This window comes from Spinacia oleracea, chromosome 3 (genome assembly GCF_020520425.1).
Source record: "Spinacia oleracea cultivar Varoflay chromosome 3, BTI_SOV_V1, whole genome shotgun sequence".
In the NCBI taxonomy this organism is placed as follows: Eukaryota; Viridiplantae; Streptophyta; class Magnoliopsida; order Caryophyllales; family Amaranthaceae; genus Spinacia; species Spinacia oleracea.
In genome coordinates this window covers 58,831,207-58,849,482 of record NC_079489.1, presented here as the reverse complement: position 1 = coordinate 58,849,482, position 18,276 = coordinate 58,831,207, and the positions used below count along the sequence as shown (strand labels likewise).

The window sequence follows — 18,276 nt, the reverse complement described above, 5'->3', positions numbered from 1 at the left end:
AGTTCATTTTGTACTTTTAACCCCTCAAAAGCATATTTTTATAGTTTAAAAGCACATATTTACAAATTAAAAGCACCTTTTACAGTTTTAAAGCACATTGTTACAGATGAAAAACAAAGTTTTGCAAGTAAAAGGAAATGAAAAATATATATGTGCTTTTAAATCGTCAATGTGCTTTTTAAGTATGTAAATGTGCTTTTAAGGCGTAAAAATATGTGTTTTTAACCCGGTTGCATGTAGAACTACATACAACCGGGTGTACCTTTTAATTTGTGCTCACCCTCGGGTTGAGAGCACATGCCACCGGAGCAATCCCCTAATATTTGAGATCCACCGAGCGGACCCTGACCAATGAACTGGGAGAACATTCCCTCCTTCCAAACCAGGGTCTATACATCCATCCACGACCGCGACGTCGCTGCCCGACCCGTCTGAAGTGGAGTCCTGACCCAACCCAACTGAGGCCCGGGGAACTACTAAGACCCGTGCAACCTTCTGGGGCGCGCGGAACTGAAAATGCCCCATCTAACATAAACCTGAAGCTACGTCAAATGTATATGACATGGATGGTCTAACAAGTAGGGGCAGTGCCAGTTGCATGCCTATTCGATATAAGTGCAAGGTATTGTCTACCTTCTGGATTCTTATTGTTAATTTATAATCGTGGAAGTCATGTCACTCAGGTGTCCCATGGGCTAGGCATTTTAGATTAAGAAAAATTTGCCATTTTATTGAACTGGTGTTTGGTACTCTGGTGGTAATACAACTACTAAGGGTGAAAACTTATTTGTATATGAATAGTCTCAACAGGATTACCCGCAGTCACAGGATGATTCACATTCACATGATTAATCAAACTAATATCATTTGCGCCAATTTTTGAATTCGATTGAAAGTGGGTACGAGCATCCTTACCACTGTGAACACCGTTTAACCAGGCATTAAATTCTCCCTAACCTGCGATTGTTGTTGTAGATGTCGCAGGCTTGCTTTTGGCGTCAAGATCTCATTCAAATCGAACGATTGATCATCTTGGTTTACATACGAGTGCAATGAAATGTCATCGCATTCCGCCATTACAGGGCTTTTGTAAAGGTTTATTTGAACGATTGATCATCTTGGTTTTCATCCGAGTGCAATGAAATGTCATCACATTCCGCCATTGCAGGGCTTTTGTTAGCCTTTGTTGTCATCTTCGAGACTGCCTGCGGCGTCTTAGCTTTTGTCTTGCTTCCACCATTAGAGTTCTTCTTAGCTTGCTTACGCGTGTTTGCCATGGCGACGAAGGAGGAAGAGAGGTTCCTCTTCGATCTCGCGTCTTATTTATGAAGTTATATATTATGAAATTATTTTATATAATATGCAATACAATAAAATTTATAGACCATGCAACGCGTGTATACAAGACTACTCCGTAGATAGTAACTCCCATTTTTGCGCGTTACTTCAAAGTCGCATAGGACGATTAAGATTAAGACTGTTACCAGAATGGCAAAATCCCCTAGTAATCTCTCCTTTACTAAATACTCGCCACATTTGTATTTTTCAGCCGTTTCTAAACACTTGTATCACTTGCTATTTTGGCCTAGGACCACCAAGTATTTAATTATTTATCTCTCCCACTAAACCCACTTGCATCAATTTTATTGTCTATCTCTAATAGTAACCTCACATGCACCAATTCTTTATTATCTCATTCCAAAAAACAATTAAAACATTCCCGTTAATACTGTTAATACCACTCGCAAATTAGTTAATTCATTTACATACACTGCTCAAAAAACTTCCTAAACACATAAATAATGATGATTGCCAATAGCTTACCCAAATCTTGAATGATATGAAAATGTCACCCAAATAAAGTTGCAGACTTTATTTCCTTAACTGGTTCATTGCTTGATTTCCTTTGTATCTAGTAAATTAGCAAACAAAATCACGCAGGTTATAGTCTCCCTGAATGGAATTAACAATACATTTTTCAATTGATCGGTACAATGAAAAAATGGCCTCCATCAGTACAAAAGAGCTCAGGTTTCCTAGATCATTAAATGCCAAAACAAAAAGTAAAAACGACAAGTAAACAGAATACGTCAAACTTAGCAGAAGCAAAAGGGGTCCTTTCTTCCATTGGACTGTTTCTTCCATCCTGCTACCTAGAATATGGATGATAGCGGCTGTTTGCTGCTGCTGCACCACCAAAACCTCCTCTACTGCTACTGCTACTGCCGCTGCCATATAAAGAAGAACCTCCAGTACTGCCTCCATAGCTACCTCCGATTGCAGAATCGTAACCTCCCCCGTATCCGCTTCCAGCTGCAGCCCCTCCATAAGCCCCATAACCTTCACCAGGACCACCATAGCCACTACCACCCATGTCATAACCTCTACTGTATCCACCACCATAACGGCCAGAATATCCATAAGAGATGTCACCCCTATAAGCAGCACCCATGGCACCTGCAACATATCCTCCATAACTGCTAAATTCACTTCCACCATACCCACCATATCCGCCAGCTCGTGCCCCATAAGCACTGCCAGCTCGATAGGAAGCAGGACCATATCCACCTCCTCCATACTCACCACCATATGAATCACTGCCAAATCCCCCACCATAGGAAGGTCTTGAATCACTGTAACGTTTGGAAGAAGGTGGGGGAGCATTTGGCTTCTTCGGCTCTGCCTTCTTTACCTCCACCTGGAAAAAATAAAGATATAGTACTTAATATCAAAAGACTTAAGCTCAGAAAAAAGCATCACGCCCAAACACTGGTATCTTGGTTGGATTTCACCGGAACCCGCAATTCCCAAGGAAAATGCCACAAAGCGGTTGGGTTGACTACTAGAAGTGTAGGAAGTTCCACTACCAGCAACCCTAGGGGGTAAGGGAAACATATTCCAGCATGTGATAAGGACTTAACGGGATTGTTTCTAGTATTTTCATCAACCAAACAACTTCCAAATTTCCTAAATCACGAGAAGTACTTCTTCCTAAGCTTTTCTTCTTGTCCGTCACATGATACTAAAATTCCACAAAGATGGGGTGGAGATTGGTTCAGGCACAATACCAAGAGCTGGAGCCCTGAAGTATCACAATAAGGTAGTAACAATTAACAAAAACCAAAGAAGTTGATAAAAAAAACTAGGACTCACATAAACAATATGCAATACAATCTTTTCCAATATGCCAAAGGTTATATGTCAAGGAGCATTAAATTCGGCATGATATGCAGTTTGCTAATGAATTTGTAATTAGGACAAAGAATACCACTTTGGTGTTATAATTCTCCTTTGTCAGTATGCTCTGTCACCCGGACTCGGCCGTTTTTTCCAAATACCCGTGTCGGTACGACCCGACCCTGACATAGGAATGAAATGCGAGTCGGATCCTTCCATATTGCACTCGGACACTGCTAACCCTAGATCTAGAAATCGACCCACGAATCTACAACAAAAGGAATGAAACTTTAGGGTTTCAGGCGCCATAGCAAGGCGACTCCAACTTGTTTTGTTGATGGTCAGAAAGTGGCCGGAGAGAGAAAACCCTTGATGATCAATTTTACTCTTTCTCTCCCTTCGATTTCCTTCTTTTTATGTTTCTCTCTCTTCGGGATTTACTGTCTCCTTCTGCCACTTCTTTTCTGTTTTTAATATTTTAACTTTTGACTTTGTCTTCTTTTACTATCCGGAAACTGCATGTGGCCCCTCCACTACCCTTCTTTCCTTTTTTTTTATCTTTTTTTTTCCTTTAAAATTTGTGCTTGGTTACTGAGGGACTTAAGGCAGTGAGTAGTCATGTGGCTCTTTTCTTTTTCATTTTAATTATCTGGAAAAAGAATCTAAAAATTAAAAATAAAAACATTTTTGTAATGTCCCAGTACCGTGTCTAAATATCGGACAAAGTCCCCGTATCCCTAATTTTTGGAATTGCCGTATGGGACGCACGGATCTGTACCCATACTCCTTCCCGAGTCCAGGTAACATAGGCAGTATGCATGGGGGATTAAAGTATTAGGTAACACAGAACATATCAGCAAGCCAAGTCTCAGTTAGTCAAACCTTTTCCAATGATTGCAGTACGCCTAGCTAGAGATAGTACCTTAGTTCCAGCAAAATCTATCCTGTTTCCTTTTGACAAAAGTTCATCAACAGCTTCTTCTGAATCAAAAGTAACAAATCCAAAGCCTCGAGAACGATTAGAAGCATGGTCCCTCATTATTTGATGCTCTTTTACCACACCAAACGTGGAAAAGAAATCGTTGAACTCATCTGCAGTTTGTTTGTAATAACACAATGCCTTGACTCAGTCGAATCAATAGGAAAAAAAAGTGAGGTAAATCGCACTTGAGAGTGATCTGACCTTCATTAACTGATGTAGGAATTCCACCAACAAATATCTTTTTTGTTTTGAAATCCTTGGAGCCAATTGCACCCTTCGGTATTGTTCGCTTGATTTCAACCTAAAAGAATCACAAAAATAAAAATGAGCACGTGGCCTATACTTGACAAGATGCTCCCTTTATCATCAGAAGATATACATTTATTTTGTCTTCATTACCAAGAAAACTAATTAAAGCTGTAGCAACTCCAGTTCACACAAATCTAGCTAGTGATTGTTCAAAATAGCAGTTTTTATGCATTTCATGAAGAACCAGATAAGATTTACCAAAGTCATTTTCATCAAATAAAGACATTAATTAAGCATTATTAACTACCACAAACCTATTTTTAAAAGATACAAGGCAAGGGGAAATTAATCTGCTTAAAAAGATCCAATCTCTTTGAATAAATGAGGAAGCACGTTTTATCTTGAATGTGTATGACGGTCATTTTATACAAATGTGGCCTTTGTTCAATTCCTGAGTTCTTCGAAAACTTCTTTTATTTCTACATCTTCTTTAAACTAAATCTTTACATAAAATTTAAGAGCCTATAAGCATTCCTTAACATACTTGTTTCCCATTTAGAACGTGAGTTTCCTGAATTACTTGATCCACTACAACAGGATCTGCATAAGTGATGAATCCAAATCCACGTGGTTGACCAGTCCTTCGATCCTTCATAATTACAGAATCCGTGATTTCTCCATACTTGCCAAAATGCTTGACAAATTGCGCTACAGGAATAATTTTAATGAAAATCATTCATGTTAGCGACCTTCCAGTCCTATGTACATAACAAGAACAGTAGATGACAAAGAACTAACCAGCAGTTGTTTCTCTAGCTAAACCTCCTATGAATATCTTTCTGCAATTACATGTTTACTAGAATTAGAGACTTATAAAAAACATAAATCATGAAGTCATTACACACCAAGGAAGTATGTATAGTAAACCATCTTTCTTATCACAAGCACAATATCAAACTCACCAAAAGCCGCAAAGACAGACTAACAATAGAGAGGACCAAAAGGGATTACTATTTTACCAGCAAGGTAGCACCCCTAAGAGGAACCTAAATATTAGAATATCATCCCTTAAATGCAGATTTCATAAAAATACCAGTCTCATCTAAATCAACAACGTTCAAACTGGTGCTTTACTGCAGACTTTTTGCATTTTGTCTCCTTCTCCATTTATTTGATTGGTAATAATTGGTTTCATAAGTACGCTAAATCATCGAGGAGGAGGAGGAGGAGGAGGAGAGGGGGGGATGTATTTGCTTGAAAAGTCTTGACATAAAGCTTTGATGAGACATTTCCTATAACTATCAGAGGACATTGATTTGAATTTAAAATTGGCTCTGTATAAGATCTTCTCTTACTTAAAAGTTCTACTTTCAAACTGGTGCTTTACTGCAGACTTTTTGCATTTTGTCTCCTTCTCCATTTATTTGATTGGTAATAATTGTTTTCATAAGTACGCTAAAACATCGAGGAGGAGGAGGAGGAGGAGGAGGAGCAGAGGGGGGGTTGTATTTGCTTGAAAAGTCTTGACACAAAACTTTAATGAGACATTGCCTAAAACTATCAGAGGACATCAATTTGAATTCAAAATTGGCAGTGTAAGATCTTCTCTTACTTAAAAGCTCTACTCTAACTATGTACAAGCTTTCTACTAATAACCCAAAGAACAACATCACACCACCAATGACAATGACATCGGATCTGCTATATAGTCAACGGATTCGCTTGAAACTGAGCTAAAGATAATTCTTGACACTTAGCTTTGTTGTGTAATTGCCTAAAACTATCAGAAGGCGTTGATTTGAATTCATATTTCATAATTGGCTCTATATAATTATTAAATGTAAGGTCTTCTCTTACTTAAAAGCTCTACTTTATACAATGTACAAGCTTTCTGCTAATAACAAAAAGAACAACATCACACCACCCATGACATAACGGTGGATCTGCTATCTAGTCAACGGATGGGTTAACAAGAAATGATCAGTGCCGAGATCTTATCTAAGGGGTTCCAATACAAACAATAAGCTACCATAGGATATACAGAAGGTTATACGAGAATGAGGACAATGTTCTTGCATTAAAGTCATTTACAGAGTTCACAGCTAACAGACTTATTAAGCACTGCATTGAAGAATAGCATATCACATAACTCAGAAAATACAAATCACAATTTCCAATTGATATTACTTTATCTATTTCAATCATTAAAAAACTAATGATTAATTGCTTCTAAAACTACCACTATTTAAATTCAATTCCACAAACTGAAATTTTCTATTGCCTTCGTATACTCGATTCAATTTAAAACCCTATAAAAAAACAAAAAAAAACCAAAATACCAGTGATTAATGGCTTCTAAGATTATAACTAATTCAATTCAACAAACTCAAAATTATCTTATTGCCTTTGACTAATTCTTGATTCAAATTTACAGAATATACAACCAAAAAACCCCTCAAATATGCTTGAAACTACGAATTTTTCCAGTTCGCCAAAAAAATACTTCTAAAACTAGCTAATTGCATCATATACTGAAACAAAAGAAGTAAAAATCCATCAAACTAATAATAAAAAAACTAAAATTAAGACTATAAAACAATTGGAGACTAACCCAGGACTGGCGCCATCGCCAGTAAGAGGCTGAGACCTATCGTCATCTTCTTCGTTGTGATGGGAAGAAGGATTATCGTGAATATCTTCGTTAACCTCCGCCTCGTAGTTGGTGTCGGGTGCTCTGGACTCCATAGCTTAGAATAGAGGAGAGATAAAATTAGGGGATTTTGGAGAAAAGAAAAGAGGAGAGGAGAGGAGAGAGAGAGGCTAAAACCCTAGATCCGGTTGGTTGAGTGACCGCAGAGAAGGTGATAGACGGGGTCTGATACTCTGATGTCTGATCAAGTGATCAACGGTTGAAAGGTTAGGATACTTCCTCTGTTCTTATTTACACGACACAATGAGGTTTATACATAAGAAAAAAATATGTGTGTGTTGTGAATAAAACAGGAGAGATGAGAGAGAAAGTAGGGTTGTCTCCATTATTCCATATAATACTGGGTATATATAGGATACAATAGTTAGGGTTTGACTGAATCCTAGAATATTCCGGAAATACTAATGGGGTATAATGGGCATCCATATTATATTTCATAACACTCCCCTTGGATGTCCATTATACAAAAATAAAATTTCTCTCTTAAAATAAAATATTTCCTAATGCGCGAATGATGCTGCCTCATTAAAAACCTTACCAGGAAAACCCAGTGGGAAAAAACCATGGTTAAGGGAAAAAGAGTGCAGCGCGCATCTACTCCCCCTCATGATTACATAACTTGAGATCTTTGATACGAGGCAATCCAATCTGGCAAACTAATTTCTTGAAAGTAGCAGTTGGATGCGCCTTGGTAAATAGGTCTGCCAAATTTTCACTTGAACGAATCTGCAGAACCTGTACATCACCATTCTTCTGCAGATCATGGGTGAAGAAGAATTTTGGTAAAATATGCTTTGTTCTATCACCTTTGATGTATCCATCCTTGAGCTGTGCAATGCATGCTGCATTATCTTCATACATAACTGTTTGAGCTTCTTTCCCTGTGGATATGCCACAATATTCTCGTATATGTTGAATTACAGACCTTAACCATACACATTCACGACTAGCTTCGTGGATAGCTAAAATTTCTGCATGATTAGAAGAAGTATCTGCAATAGTTTGCTTCATAGAACGCCTGTTAGGTTATGATACATATGATATTACATAAATCATGCGGAAACAACCATTAACCCAGGAATACATATTATTTACACATAATCATATAGCATAATTTAGATGCATACTCTTTGTTGCGTGCCCTCCCTAGCTGCGCCCGAACCGAACAAGAACAAGTCTTTAGGACTCCAAGTGTCGTCCCTCCGTAGATAGTCAACAGCACGTCCGGATCCGCCTTAAGATTGACCAACTAGAATCGCCCTTAAGGTACTAGAATTTTCGGCACTTTTGAGCAAGATGTGTGATTGAATTTTTCTTTCAAAAACTCACTTTGAATACTTTGAAACTCGTCATAAAATGTGAACCCAGGCCATAAAATGTGAACCCAGGCCACATATTTATAGGGGTATGGAAAGGGAATTGAAATCCTATTCAGATACAAATTGATTAAACCTAGAATCCTACAAGAACTCTAATTTAATTAATTTATCAAATAGAATTAGGAATTTAATCATTAACCGAACTCTGCACGTTTTAGGAAACGTGCACGAACACAAACACTTACACACACACACACGGCATCCACGATGGGCCGCCCATGCGTGCGTGCGAGCAGCAGCCCACGCAGCGAGGCCTGCGCGAGCCACAAGCCCACGCAAGCACCCGCGCGCGCTGCGCGCGCTGTGCGCGCTGCCACGGCCTGCTGGGCCTGGCCTTGCGCTGGGCCTGGCGTGGCTGTTTGTGTGGCGCGCTTGGCTTGCTGGGCGATGGTCTGGCTTCGTGCTGGGCCCTCGTCCGGCAGGCCTCGTCCGATGCTTATTCGTACGATACGCTTCCGATTAAACTTCCGATTCTGGAATTCATTTCCGATACGAACAATATTTAACATTTCCGATTCCGGAATTAATTTCCGTTTCGAACAAATATTTAATATTTCCGTTTTCGGAATTATTTTCCGATTCCGGTAATATTTCCGATTCTGACAATATTTCCGTTTCCGGCAATATTTCCGATTCCGGTAATATTTCCATTTCCGATAATATTTTCCGATACGTACCATGTTTCCGTTTCCGGCAACATCTACGACTTGGATAATATTTATATTTCCGATACGATCCATATTTCCGTTTCCGGCAATATCATCGTTTCCGGAGTATTCATTTCTTGCTTGTGACGATCTCAGCTCCCACTGAAACCAAGATCCGTCGATTCCGAATTTCCATAGATAGAGTATTTAATGCCATTAAATACTTGATCCGTTTACGTACTATTTGTGTGACCCTACGGGTTCAGTCAAGAGTAAGCTGTGGATTAATATCATTAATTCCACTTGAACTGAAGCGGCCTCTAGCTAGGCATTCAACTCACTTGATCTCACTGAATTATTAACTTGTTTAATTAATACTGAACCGCATTTATTAGACTTAACATTAAATGCATACTTGGACCAAGGGCATTATTTCCTTCAGTCTCCCACTTGTCCTTAGGGACAAGTGTGCATTTCCTAATTCCTTTGTCGATCGATGGTTGCTCTTGAACATAAGGTAAGAGTTGTCATCCTTATTATGTCCAGAGGTGTTTCTCAGTTTCAGAGTTCAACTGATCAAATAAACAGATAATCATAGCCTATGATTCATCTGAGCACGGCCATGCATTTTACAGTTTCTAGCTCTCCGAGTGGCCTTGTACAACTTTCAGCATCTCATCCCGATTTATGGGAGGACAATCCCAATCTTGCGATCTTGAGATTAGACTTCGTTTAATAGGTGATTACCTGAGCGTTGCCTTTATAGCCTCCTTTTACGGTGCGACGGTTGACAACGTCAAAGTAAGCAGTTCTCAAACAAGTAATCTCAAATCACTCAGGTATTGAGGGTTTAGTGTCTAATAATTTTAATGAAATTTACTTATGACATATTTTCATCTCTTACAGTAAAGTTTCATAGGTCTGTCCGATACTAGTCTTCCCAAAGTAAGTATCTATGCAAATGATTACGACATTGCCATGTCCACATAGTTCAAGAAACAGGACTACTAGTCATCTTGCATCTTAGGTAAGCAAAAGCCTTTTGCTAATAGTCTAGAAACTATTCTTGGTTGATAGGTACGTCTAAGAACTTTTTAGGTAAACCTATCGAATTTGCCACGACATAAAAGGACTCCTTACTTATATCGTTGAGTTTCACCAAAACTAACATGTACTCACAATTATTTGTGTACCTTGCCCCTTTAGGACCAATAAGTAACACCTCGCTGAGCGAAAACTATTACTAGATTGATGTAAAGGATATCCAAGCAAGTGTATATTTTGGCATGGCACCTTTTAACTCAATTTTTAAGTTTGGAACTTAAGGCTCTTACTATGTTGGTTAGATTTTAAGTGAACTAAAATCCTTAATCATGCAACATAATCAAGCTTTTGATCTCATGCATTTTAAGACATATTTAAAAACAATAAATAACTTAAAACATGCATAAGATATTTGTGATCTAGTATGGCCCGACTTCATCTTGAAGCTTTGACTTCAAAGTCCGTCTTGAAAATCTCCGTGGGAGGCACCATTTTCTTCAAATAGGATAAGCTATAACTAATTACAACTATTTGATGGTACGCAGACCATAATTGAATTGAAAAATAACTTTGGTACTTCAGACCAATTACATTCAAATTAATGGTACGCAGACCACATTTTCTATCCTATTTGGGCCATACTAGTCACTTCATAACCTGCAAAAACAGTACATATACCATTCACCCATTCATTATCATGAATGGCCCACATAGCTGGTTAGTTAAACACATTATGCATCACGTAAACATTTGCAGCAATTAATCAAGGGCACCAATAATCTACCAATTATTCAGTCCTTATTAATTCTAATCAAGTTGTTTTAACCTTAAGGATTTGTAGACCTAATCAAGAGTTTATGACTAAAAGCGCTCCCACTTAAACCAATAAATTCATATGCTTTACTAATTTTAAACATAAAAATGTATTTCTAGTCTAACCGGAAACATACAAATTTAATTAAAATTTAAAGCTCATATAAATTTATAATTGAATCCAAAAAGTTTAATTTAATTTCAGTCGTATTTAAATTAATTCATGATTTTAATTTTAGTAAAATAATTAGAATAAATAACATTTATTATAATTACAATATTCAAAATTAAAATCCAAGAAAATAATTTAAATTATTAATTTTAAAATTAATTAAAATTACGTGAACTGAAATTTTCAAATTAAACATTCAAAACGATCTAATCGTAACGCAAACACCCTACGCATTGCACGCCCATGGGCCGCACGCACACAGCCATCGCTGGCCATGTGCGCGCAGCCCATGCGCTCGTCGCATAGCTGCTGCATCTCCATCGCAAGCCATCGCACGCTGTGGTGCTTGCTGCGCGCGCGCCAGCGCTCGTCGCACGCGAGCCATCGCTCGCAGTGCGCACGAGCCATCGCTCGCTGGGCGCGCGACATCGCTCGCTGGGCGCGCGAGCCATCGCTCGCTGCGCGCGAGCCATCGCTCGCTGGGCGCGCGACATCGCTCGCTGTGCGCGCGACATCGCTCGCTGGGCGCGCGACATCGCTCGCTGGGCGCGCGACATCGCTCGCTGTGCGCGCGAGCAACGCTGGGCGCAGCGCTCGTGGCACGGGAGCTTGCGCTCGCTGCGCGCGAGGCTGCGCGCTCTTGCGCGAGGCAGCGCGCGTTGTGGCGCAGCTCGCTTGCTGCCCACACGCGACTGCCTTGGCTCGCCCTTCGCCCATGCCCATTCGTCCATTGCTCGTGGCCCACGACACAAGGCAGGGCTGCTGCCTTGTGCTCGTGCACTACGCCCTTGCTCATTGCATTCGTGCCGCACGGGCGACGAGCTCCCTTGCTCGTCGTCGCATGCCCGCATTATACAACACCCCTTAAGGGTAACACGAAGCGTCCATTGCTTTGTGTGTGCAAGTTATATGAACGAATCACATAAAAAATGAAAATTTATAAAATTAATGACAAATTAATAAATATTATTAATTTCATAATTTTAGGGCGAAAAATCGAAAATTTATTATCCAATTGATTTCCGATTGTTATGGATTCAAGTCTAGGTCATAAAAATTTAAAATTTATCATAAATTTACAATTTTTATGGTGGTTTTTAATCATAGGTTTCTAATTAAATTACAATTAATTATGAAAATCAAATTAATTCTAAATTATTCTAATTTTCAACAAATTAATCATAATTACAAATTAGATTGCATAATTAACAAGACTAGGCATTCAAACTTGTTAAACATATGCAGTAGGTCAATCAAAAATTCAAGATTTATCAACAAGAATCGCAAATATTTAATTTAACATCTTAAATTTACGAAATTTTGCATTCGAAAAACTAAAACCTTCGAAAAGTCATAGTTAGGCTTCGAATTTGAGAATTCTGGGTTCGGCTTCGAAAAGTCATAGTTAGGCTTCGAAAAGTCATAGTTAGGCTTCGAATTTGAGAATTCTGGGTTCGCAAATATCAAAATTTTAGAATGCCTTTTACATGCGGAATTGACACAAAAATCACTCGATTTGGATGAGTAACGAAGAAACTGCCGAAAAACTGCGTACGTATAATTAAATAAACGCAATTTGCAATTAATTAACAATTACGAAAATTAATCACCCCTTTTAATTCTTGCAAATTTGTAATATTTAACCATGTTCATGCAATTTAGATTATGAAAATAATAAGGGGCTCGTGATACCACTGTTAGTTTATGATACATATGATATTACATAAATCATGCGGAAACAACCATTAACCCAGGAATACATATTATTTACACATAATCATATAGCATAATTTAGATGCATACTCTTTGTTGCGTGCCCTCCCTAGCTGCGCCCGAACCGAACAAGAACAAGTCTTTAGGACTCCAAGTGTCGTCCCTCCGTAGATAGTCCACAGCACGTCCGGATCCGCCTTAAGATTGACCAACTAGAATCGCCCTTAAGGTACTAGAATTTTCGGCACTTTTGAGCAAGATGTGTGATTGAATTTTTCTCTCAAAAACTCACTTTGAATACTTTGAAACTCGTCATAAAATGTGAACCCAGGCCACATATTTATAGGGGTATGGAAAGGGAATTGGAATCCTATTCAGATACAAATTGATTAAACCTAGAATCCTACAAGAACTCTAATTTAATTAATTTATCAAATAGAATTAGGAATTTAATCATTAACCGAACTCTGCACGTTTTAGGAAACGTGCACGAACACAAACACTTACGCACACACACACGGCAGCCACGATGGGCCGCCCATGCGTGCGTGCGAGCAGCAGCCCACGCAGCGAGGCCTGCGCGAGCCACAAGCCCACACAAGCACCCGCGCGCGCTGCGCGCGCTGTGCGCGCTGCCACGGCCTGCTGGGCCTGGCCTTGCGCTGGGCCTGGCGTGGCTGTTTGTGTGGCGCGCTTGGCTTGCTGGGCGATGGCCTGGCTTCGTGCTGGGCCCTCGTCCGGCAGGCCTCGTCCGATGCTTATTCGTACGATACGCTTCCGATTAAACTTCCGATTCTGGAATTCATTTCCGATACGAACAATATTTAACATTTCCGATTCCGGAATTAATTTCCGTTTCGAACAAATATTTAATATTTCCGTTTTCGGAATTATTTTCCGATTCCGGTAATATTTCCGATTCTGACAATATTTCCGTTTCCGGCAATATTTCCGATTCTGGTAATATTTCCATTTCCGATAATATTTTCCGATACGTACCATGTTTCCGTTTCCGGCAACATCTACGACTTGGATAATATTTATATTTCCGATACGATCCATATTTCCGTTTCCGGCAATATCATCGTTTCCGGAGTATTCATTTCTTGCTTGTGACGATCTCAGCTCCCACTGAAACCAAGATCCGTCGATTCCGAATATCCATAGATGGAGTATTTAATGCCATTAAATACTTGATCCGTTTACGTACTATTTGTGTGACCCTACGGGTTCAGTCAAGAGTAAGCTGTGGATTAATATCATTAATTCCACTTGAACTGAAGCGGCCTCTAGCTAGGCATTCAGCTCACTTGATCTCACTGAATTATTAACTTGTTAATTAATACTGAACCGCATTTATTAGACTTAACATAGAATGCATACTTGGACCAAGGGCATTATTTCCTTCAGTGCCAAGAAATGGCAGTACCACCACATGTAAAAACATATCCTGTATTTTGAAACGTTCACTTGTATGCACTAGGTGAGTATTTATATCACCAGACTTTTGACAATAATACCTGAAATAAATATATTTTCTTGTACATAATATTACAAATGTATCCTTAAATATTGGACATATATAAACCTTCTTCTGGAGGTTATAAGTAGTAGTAATCATCAATGTTGATCAAAATTTCTCTAGTCATACTTTCATGATTATACATGATAAATAATTATATCACTGTCCAACTAAGGGTATAATGTAATTTATCATGTATAATCATGAAAGTATGACTAGATATAATATGCAGTTGTTTTCTTCATATTTTCTCTTTTCGTGCTGATGTATGATTGCCCCGATCAAGAGATTTATGATGCTTATTTATGATACTTAAATCAATCACAAAATACTTGTAAACTTATTGGTGATCTTCAAGTCACCTACTATCATTCTGGTGAACTTCAGGTCACTTACTATCATGGTGAACTTCAAATCACCTATCATTATACAATTTTTTCAAAATCATTAATATCTCTTGTATTTATTTTCTCAATCGATTCATTATAACTATTCGATTGAAATACAACTCTACCTCATCATTTTGTCCTGCCTTCAATATATATACAACATATGAGGGAGTGTCAGCACCTAAAATTTTATTTGATAAGAATTTTCAAATTCTCATAACGGATGTTCTTAAACCCGGATGGCCTGGATTATCACATCATGCGTATATAATATCATATAAAATATTTCATTCGATAACTGCTGGTTATCTTCTCAAAGTGATCACTGTAATTATAGAATACTATAATTTGAACATATTGTGATGTGATATAACGACACAAACTGGTGTCTCAATTATAACGGCAAGACAATCTAAACAAAACTTGTGGAAGATAGCTTGTACTCTTCAAGAGTATCCATTACAACTTTGGTACATATCACAAAAGTATACATCTTCAGAATGTAGTATATTACTCATGCTCATAGAGCGAGTCAATAAGACATAATCAAATATTTGTACCAAGTTTAACATATTGTATTATTATCTTGATCATATACTACTAATTTTATTATGTTGAGAGCTATTTCCCACTAATCCTTGCATGTATTCATGTATAAATTTGGTTCGGAGAGCGCTACAATGTTTACTAGACATATATTTTCATACACCATGTGTATCTACAATTTATTCCCTTTTGATGGGTGATAATAAAGCTCAACAACATGCTTTGGTGTAATGGGCCAAACATTTGTTCATTTTTCCTCTACAACCAACCAAAAATATAAAATTTGTATTTTCTCATCATTAACTTTCACATGCTTTCATCATTTACAATCTCACTTCTGGTGTGTATATGTGTATTTTGAAATTACATTTGTACTCATTTATTCACCCATGATTATACTATATTTTACTTTCACATCCTCGATCATGACTATTGACATTATCTTCACTATCTTTAGTCATACAATTTCTCATTCACTTCTGGGAATGGTTTACCTAATTGAACGTGATCATAATACTTTCCTTCAGGATTTCGTTATTGTCTCATCCACCAAAAATTAATATATAACTATTTAAAAACACTCTAGCTTAAATCTCTCTCAAAAATATCGTGTCTGCAGGACCACACTAGTTTAATGAAAGAAATGTAGGGTATCTTGACAACAAGATTTAGAAACTATTATAGTTTTCTAGGCCATATTTTCTTGTACTTCTCCAAAAGGTCTGCGGGCCTTTAATGGTCAAAAGTCTAAACTGAAGTCGTGAACCTATTTTGACTTGTAAACAACAGTCAATGGTATATTCGCATTTCAACATATAACACCCTTGATAAATAATTTTCTTCAGGGAAGGGCAAGACCACATATTTAAGTTCTTCAATATTATCTAGTAAAATTCTATTATGAATTCTACTTGTTTTAGTAGACCAATACCTCTTTTTTTTTTTTCTTTCTCCATAGCGGTAACATACATTGGTCAAGTATCATTTTTATCTTGTTCTTGTTTGTTGACATCTTTGTCCCACTTCTGGTGGGGATATGAGTTATTGAGAGAACTATCTCAGCCTCAAACTCGATCATATTCGTATCCATGACCACGTCCTCAACCACTTTTGTTGTGTGGTATTTTCTTTCCCATTATGGGATGTCACATTCGCTTAAGGGAATGTAGCACGACCAGTTGGACGTGAATCTTAATTTTTTTTTTTTTTTAATCAATAGCTCGTTAATTTATTTATTTTTCAGCCACAAGAAGACAAGATATAAGTTCAAAATATTTCTTAATATCTTTTCACTGTATTGTGTCTACAGGACAACTTATTTGAGTGAAAGTTAAAATAGGTTTTCTCCATCATTTTTTTTTTGCATCAATGATTTTCTTTCCACATAAATTCAACTGTGAAGTAAGTCTGAACATAACTGAGTTATATTCACTTACAGACTTAAAATCTTGTAGTCTTAAATTTAATCAGTCATATCAAACTTTAGGTAATGTTACAGTTTTCTGGTGGTCATACCTCTCCTTTAGATTATTACAAAGGACTTGTGGATATTTTTACAGTAAAATACTAAATTTTAAGACCCTCGTGTCTTTTGTATCTAGCTGAATTTAATTATCTACCACCCAAGACAAATAGTTTTAATATCAAGAGCCGCAAATTCAAGTTTTCGAAAATTCGACATAGCTCACTATACAAAATATTGAAAATTGGGGAACATCTACAACAATAAACTGATTAAAAAAAACTTATGTTTAACCAAATCATGCGATACATCGTATAATACTTGACTAGTTAAAACAAAACAAAAGCAATGTGAATACAAAGGATTAATTTACATGTTTCTTAATTAATCATACGTGTGCTGAAAATAATTTGCACGAGCTGACATACGGATAATTAGCACGAATAATGCGACAAAAATAATACAATTGCAGTAATATTATATTGAGTCCCTCAACCAAATTCACAATTAGAGGATCACAATGACTCTAGTCATCTCACTTTTGCCAATTTAATAGTATTAGTCATGTATAGTGCGGCATAATCCATAAACTTTGGAAGAAAAATTGGAATAAAGATAAACAAAGTAACGTGCATAGTCAAACAAAAATCTTTAAACTTTTGCCATGAGATAAATAATTACGGAGTAACATAATCATAAACAAAAGTATGTGGTGAGGAACATACACAAACATGCGGCAAATTAGTTGTGCATCTTCTCAATTTCGGTAAACGGAAAACATAACTGTACGAGTCTCCGACTCATCTTGCGGCAAATTAAAACACAATCAAAAGTTCTTGTTGTTTCTTAATTAATCAAATCCAGTAAATAAAAATAGTCGCTAATTTGATAACAAGAAAAGTGATAATACTTACCTCAATGGTAGATGATTATTTATTTCTCGTTCGCTCAGTCGGCTAGGGTTTGGTGCTGATAACGTGTTGTGAATAAAACAGGAGAGATGAGAGAGAAAGTAGGGTTGTCTCCATTATTCCATATAATACTGGGTATATATAGGATACAATAGTTAGGGTTTGACTGAACCCTAGAATATTCCGGAAATACTAATGGGGGTATAATGGGCATCCATATTATATTTCATAACAGTGTGGGGTTTTTATTAGATTCGTATCAGTAAATATTATTTTAATATCAAGTTTTATAATTTTTTCGATCCACAATTAGAGATATTAATGTTTGAAATCGTGCAATGACAAACGTGCCTAAATAATTGTGCCATTTAAAAAAGAACGGAGGAAATATTTCCTTGTATGAAAATGGTTGGTGTATTTTGAAAGGTACGGGTTGAGTTGTTATTAAAAAATTAAAATTTTGACCGTACAATGTACGAATTCTATTAAAATTATTGTATTTTTCTTAAATGAACCTGGTCCACCTATAATTATTGTGGACTAAGCCCAAAAGAGAAAGG

General features: G+C 37.4%; 1 protein-coding gene across 1 annotated transcript; it reads right to left on the bottom strand.

Moving 5' to 3' along the window:
- Window positions 1-1,847: 1,847 nt before the first annotated feature.
- Window positions 1,848-7,314, bottom strand: LOC110784870 (heterogeneous nuclear ribonucleoprotein 1). The gene is made up of 6 exons (XM_021989316.2): window positions 7,020-7,314; window positions 5,207-5,247; window positions 4,953-5,116; window positions 4,361-4,460; window positions 4,100-4,269; window positions 1,848-2,698 (listed from the first exon to the last, which is right to left on the bottom strand). The coding sequence occupies exons 1-6, from the start codon at window positions 7,151-7,153 to the stop codon at window positions 2,150-2,152; spliced, it is 1,158 nt and encodes a 385-aa protein (XP_021845008.1). The 5' UTR covers window positions 7,154-7,314; the 3' UTR covers window positions 1,848-2,149.
- Between the last annotated feature and the right edge of the window lie 10,962 nt (window positions 7,315-18,276).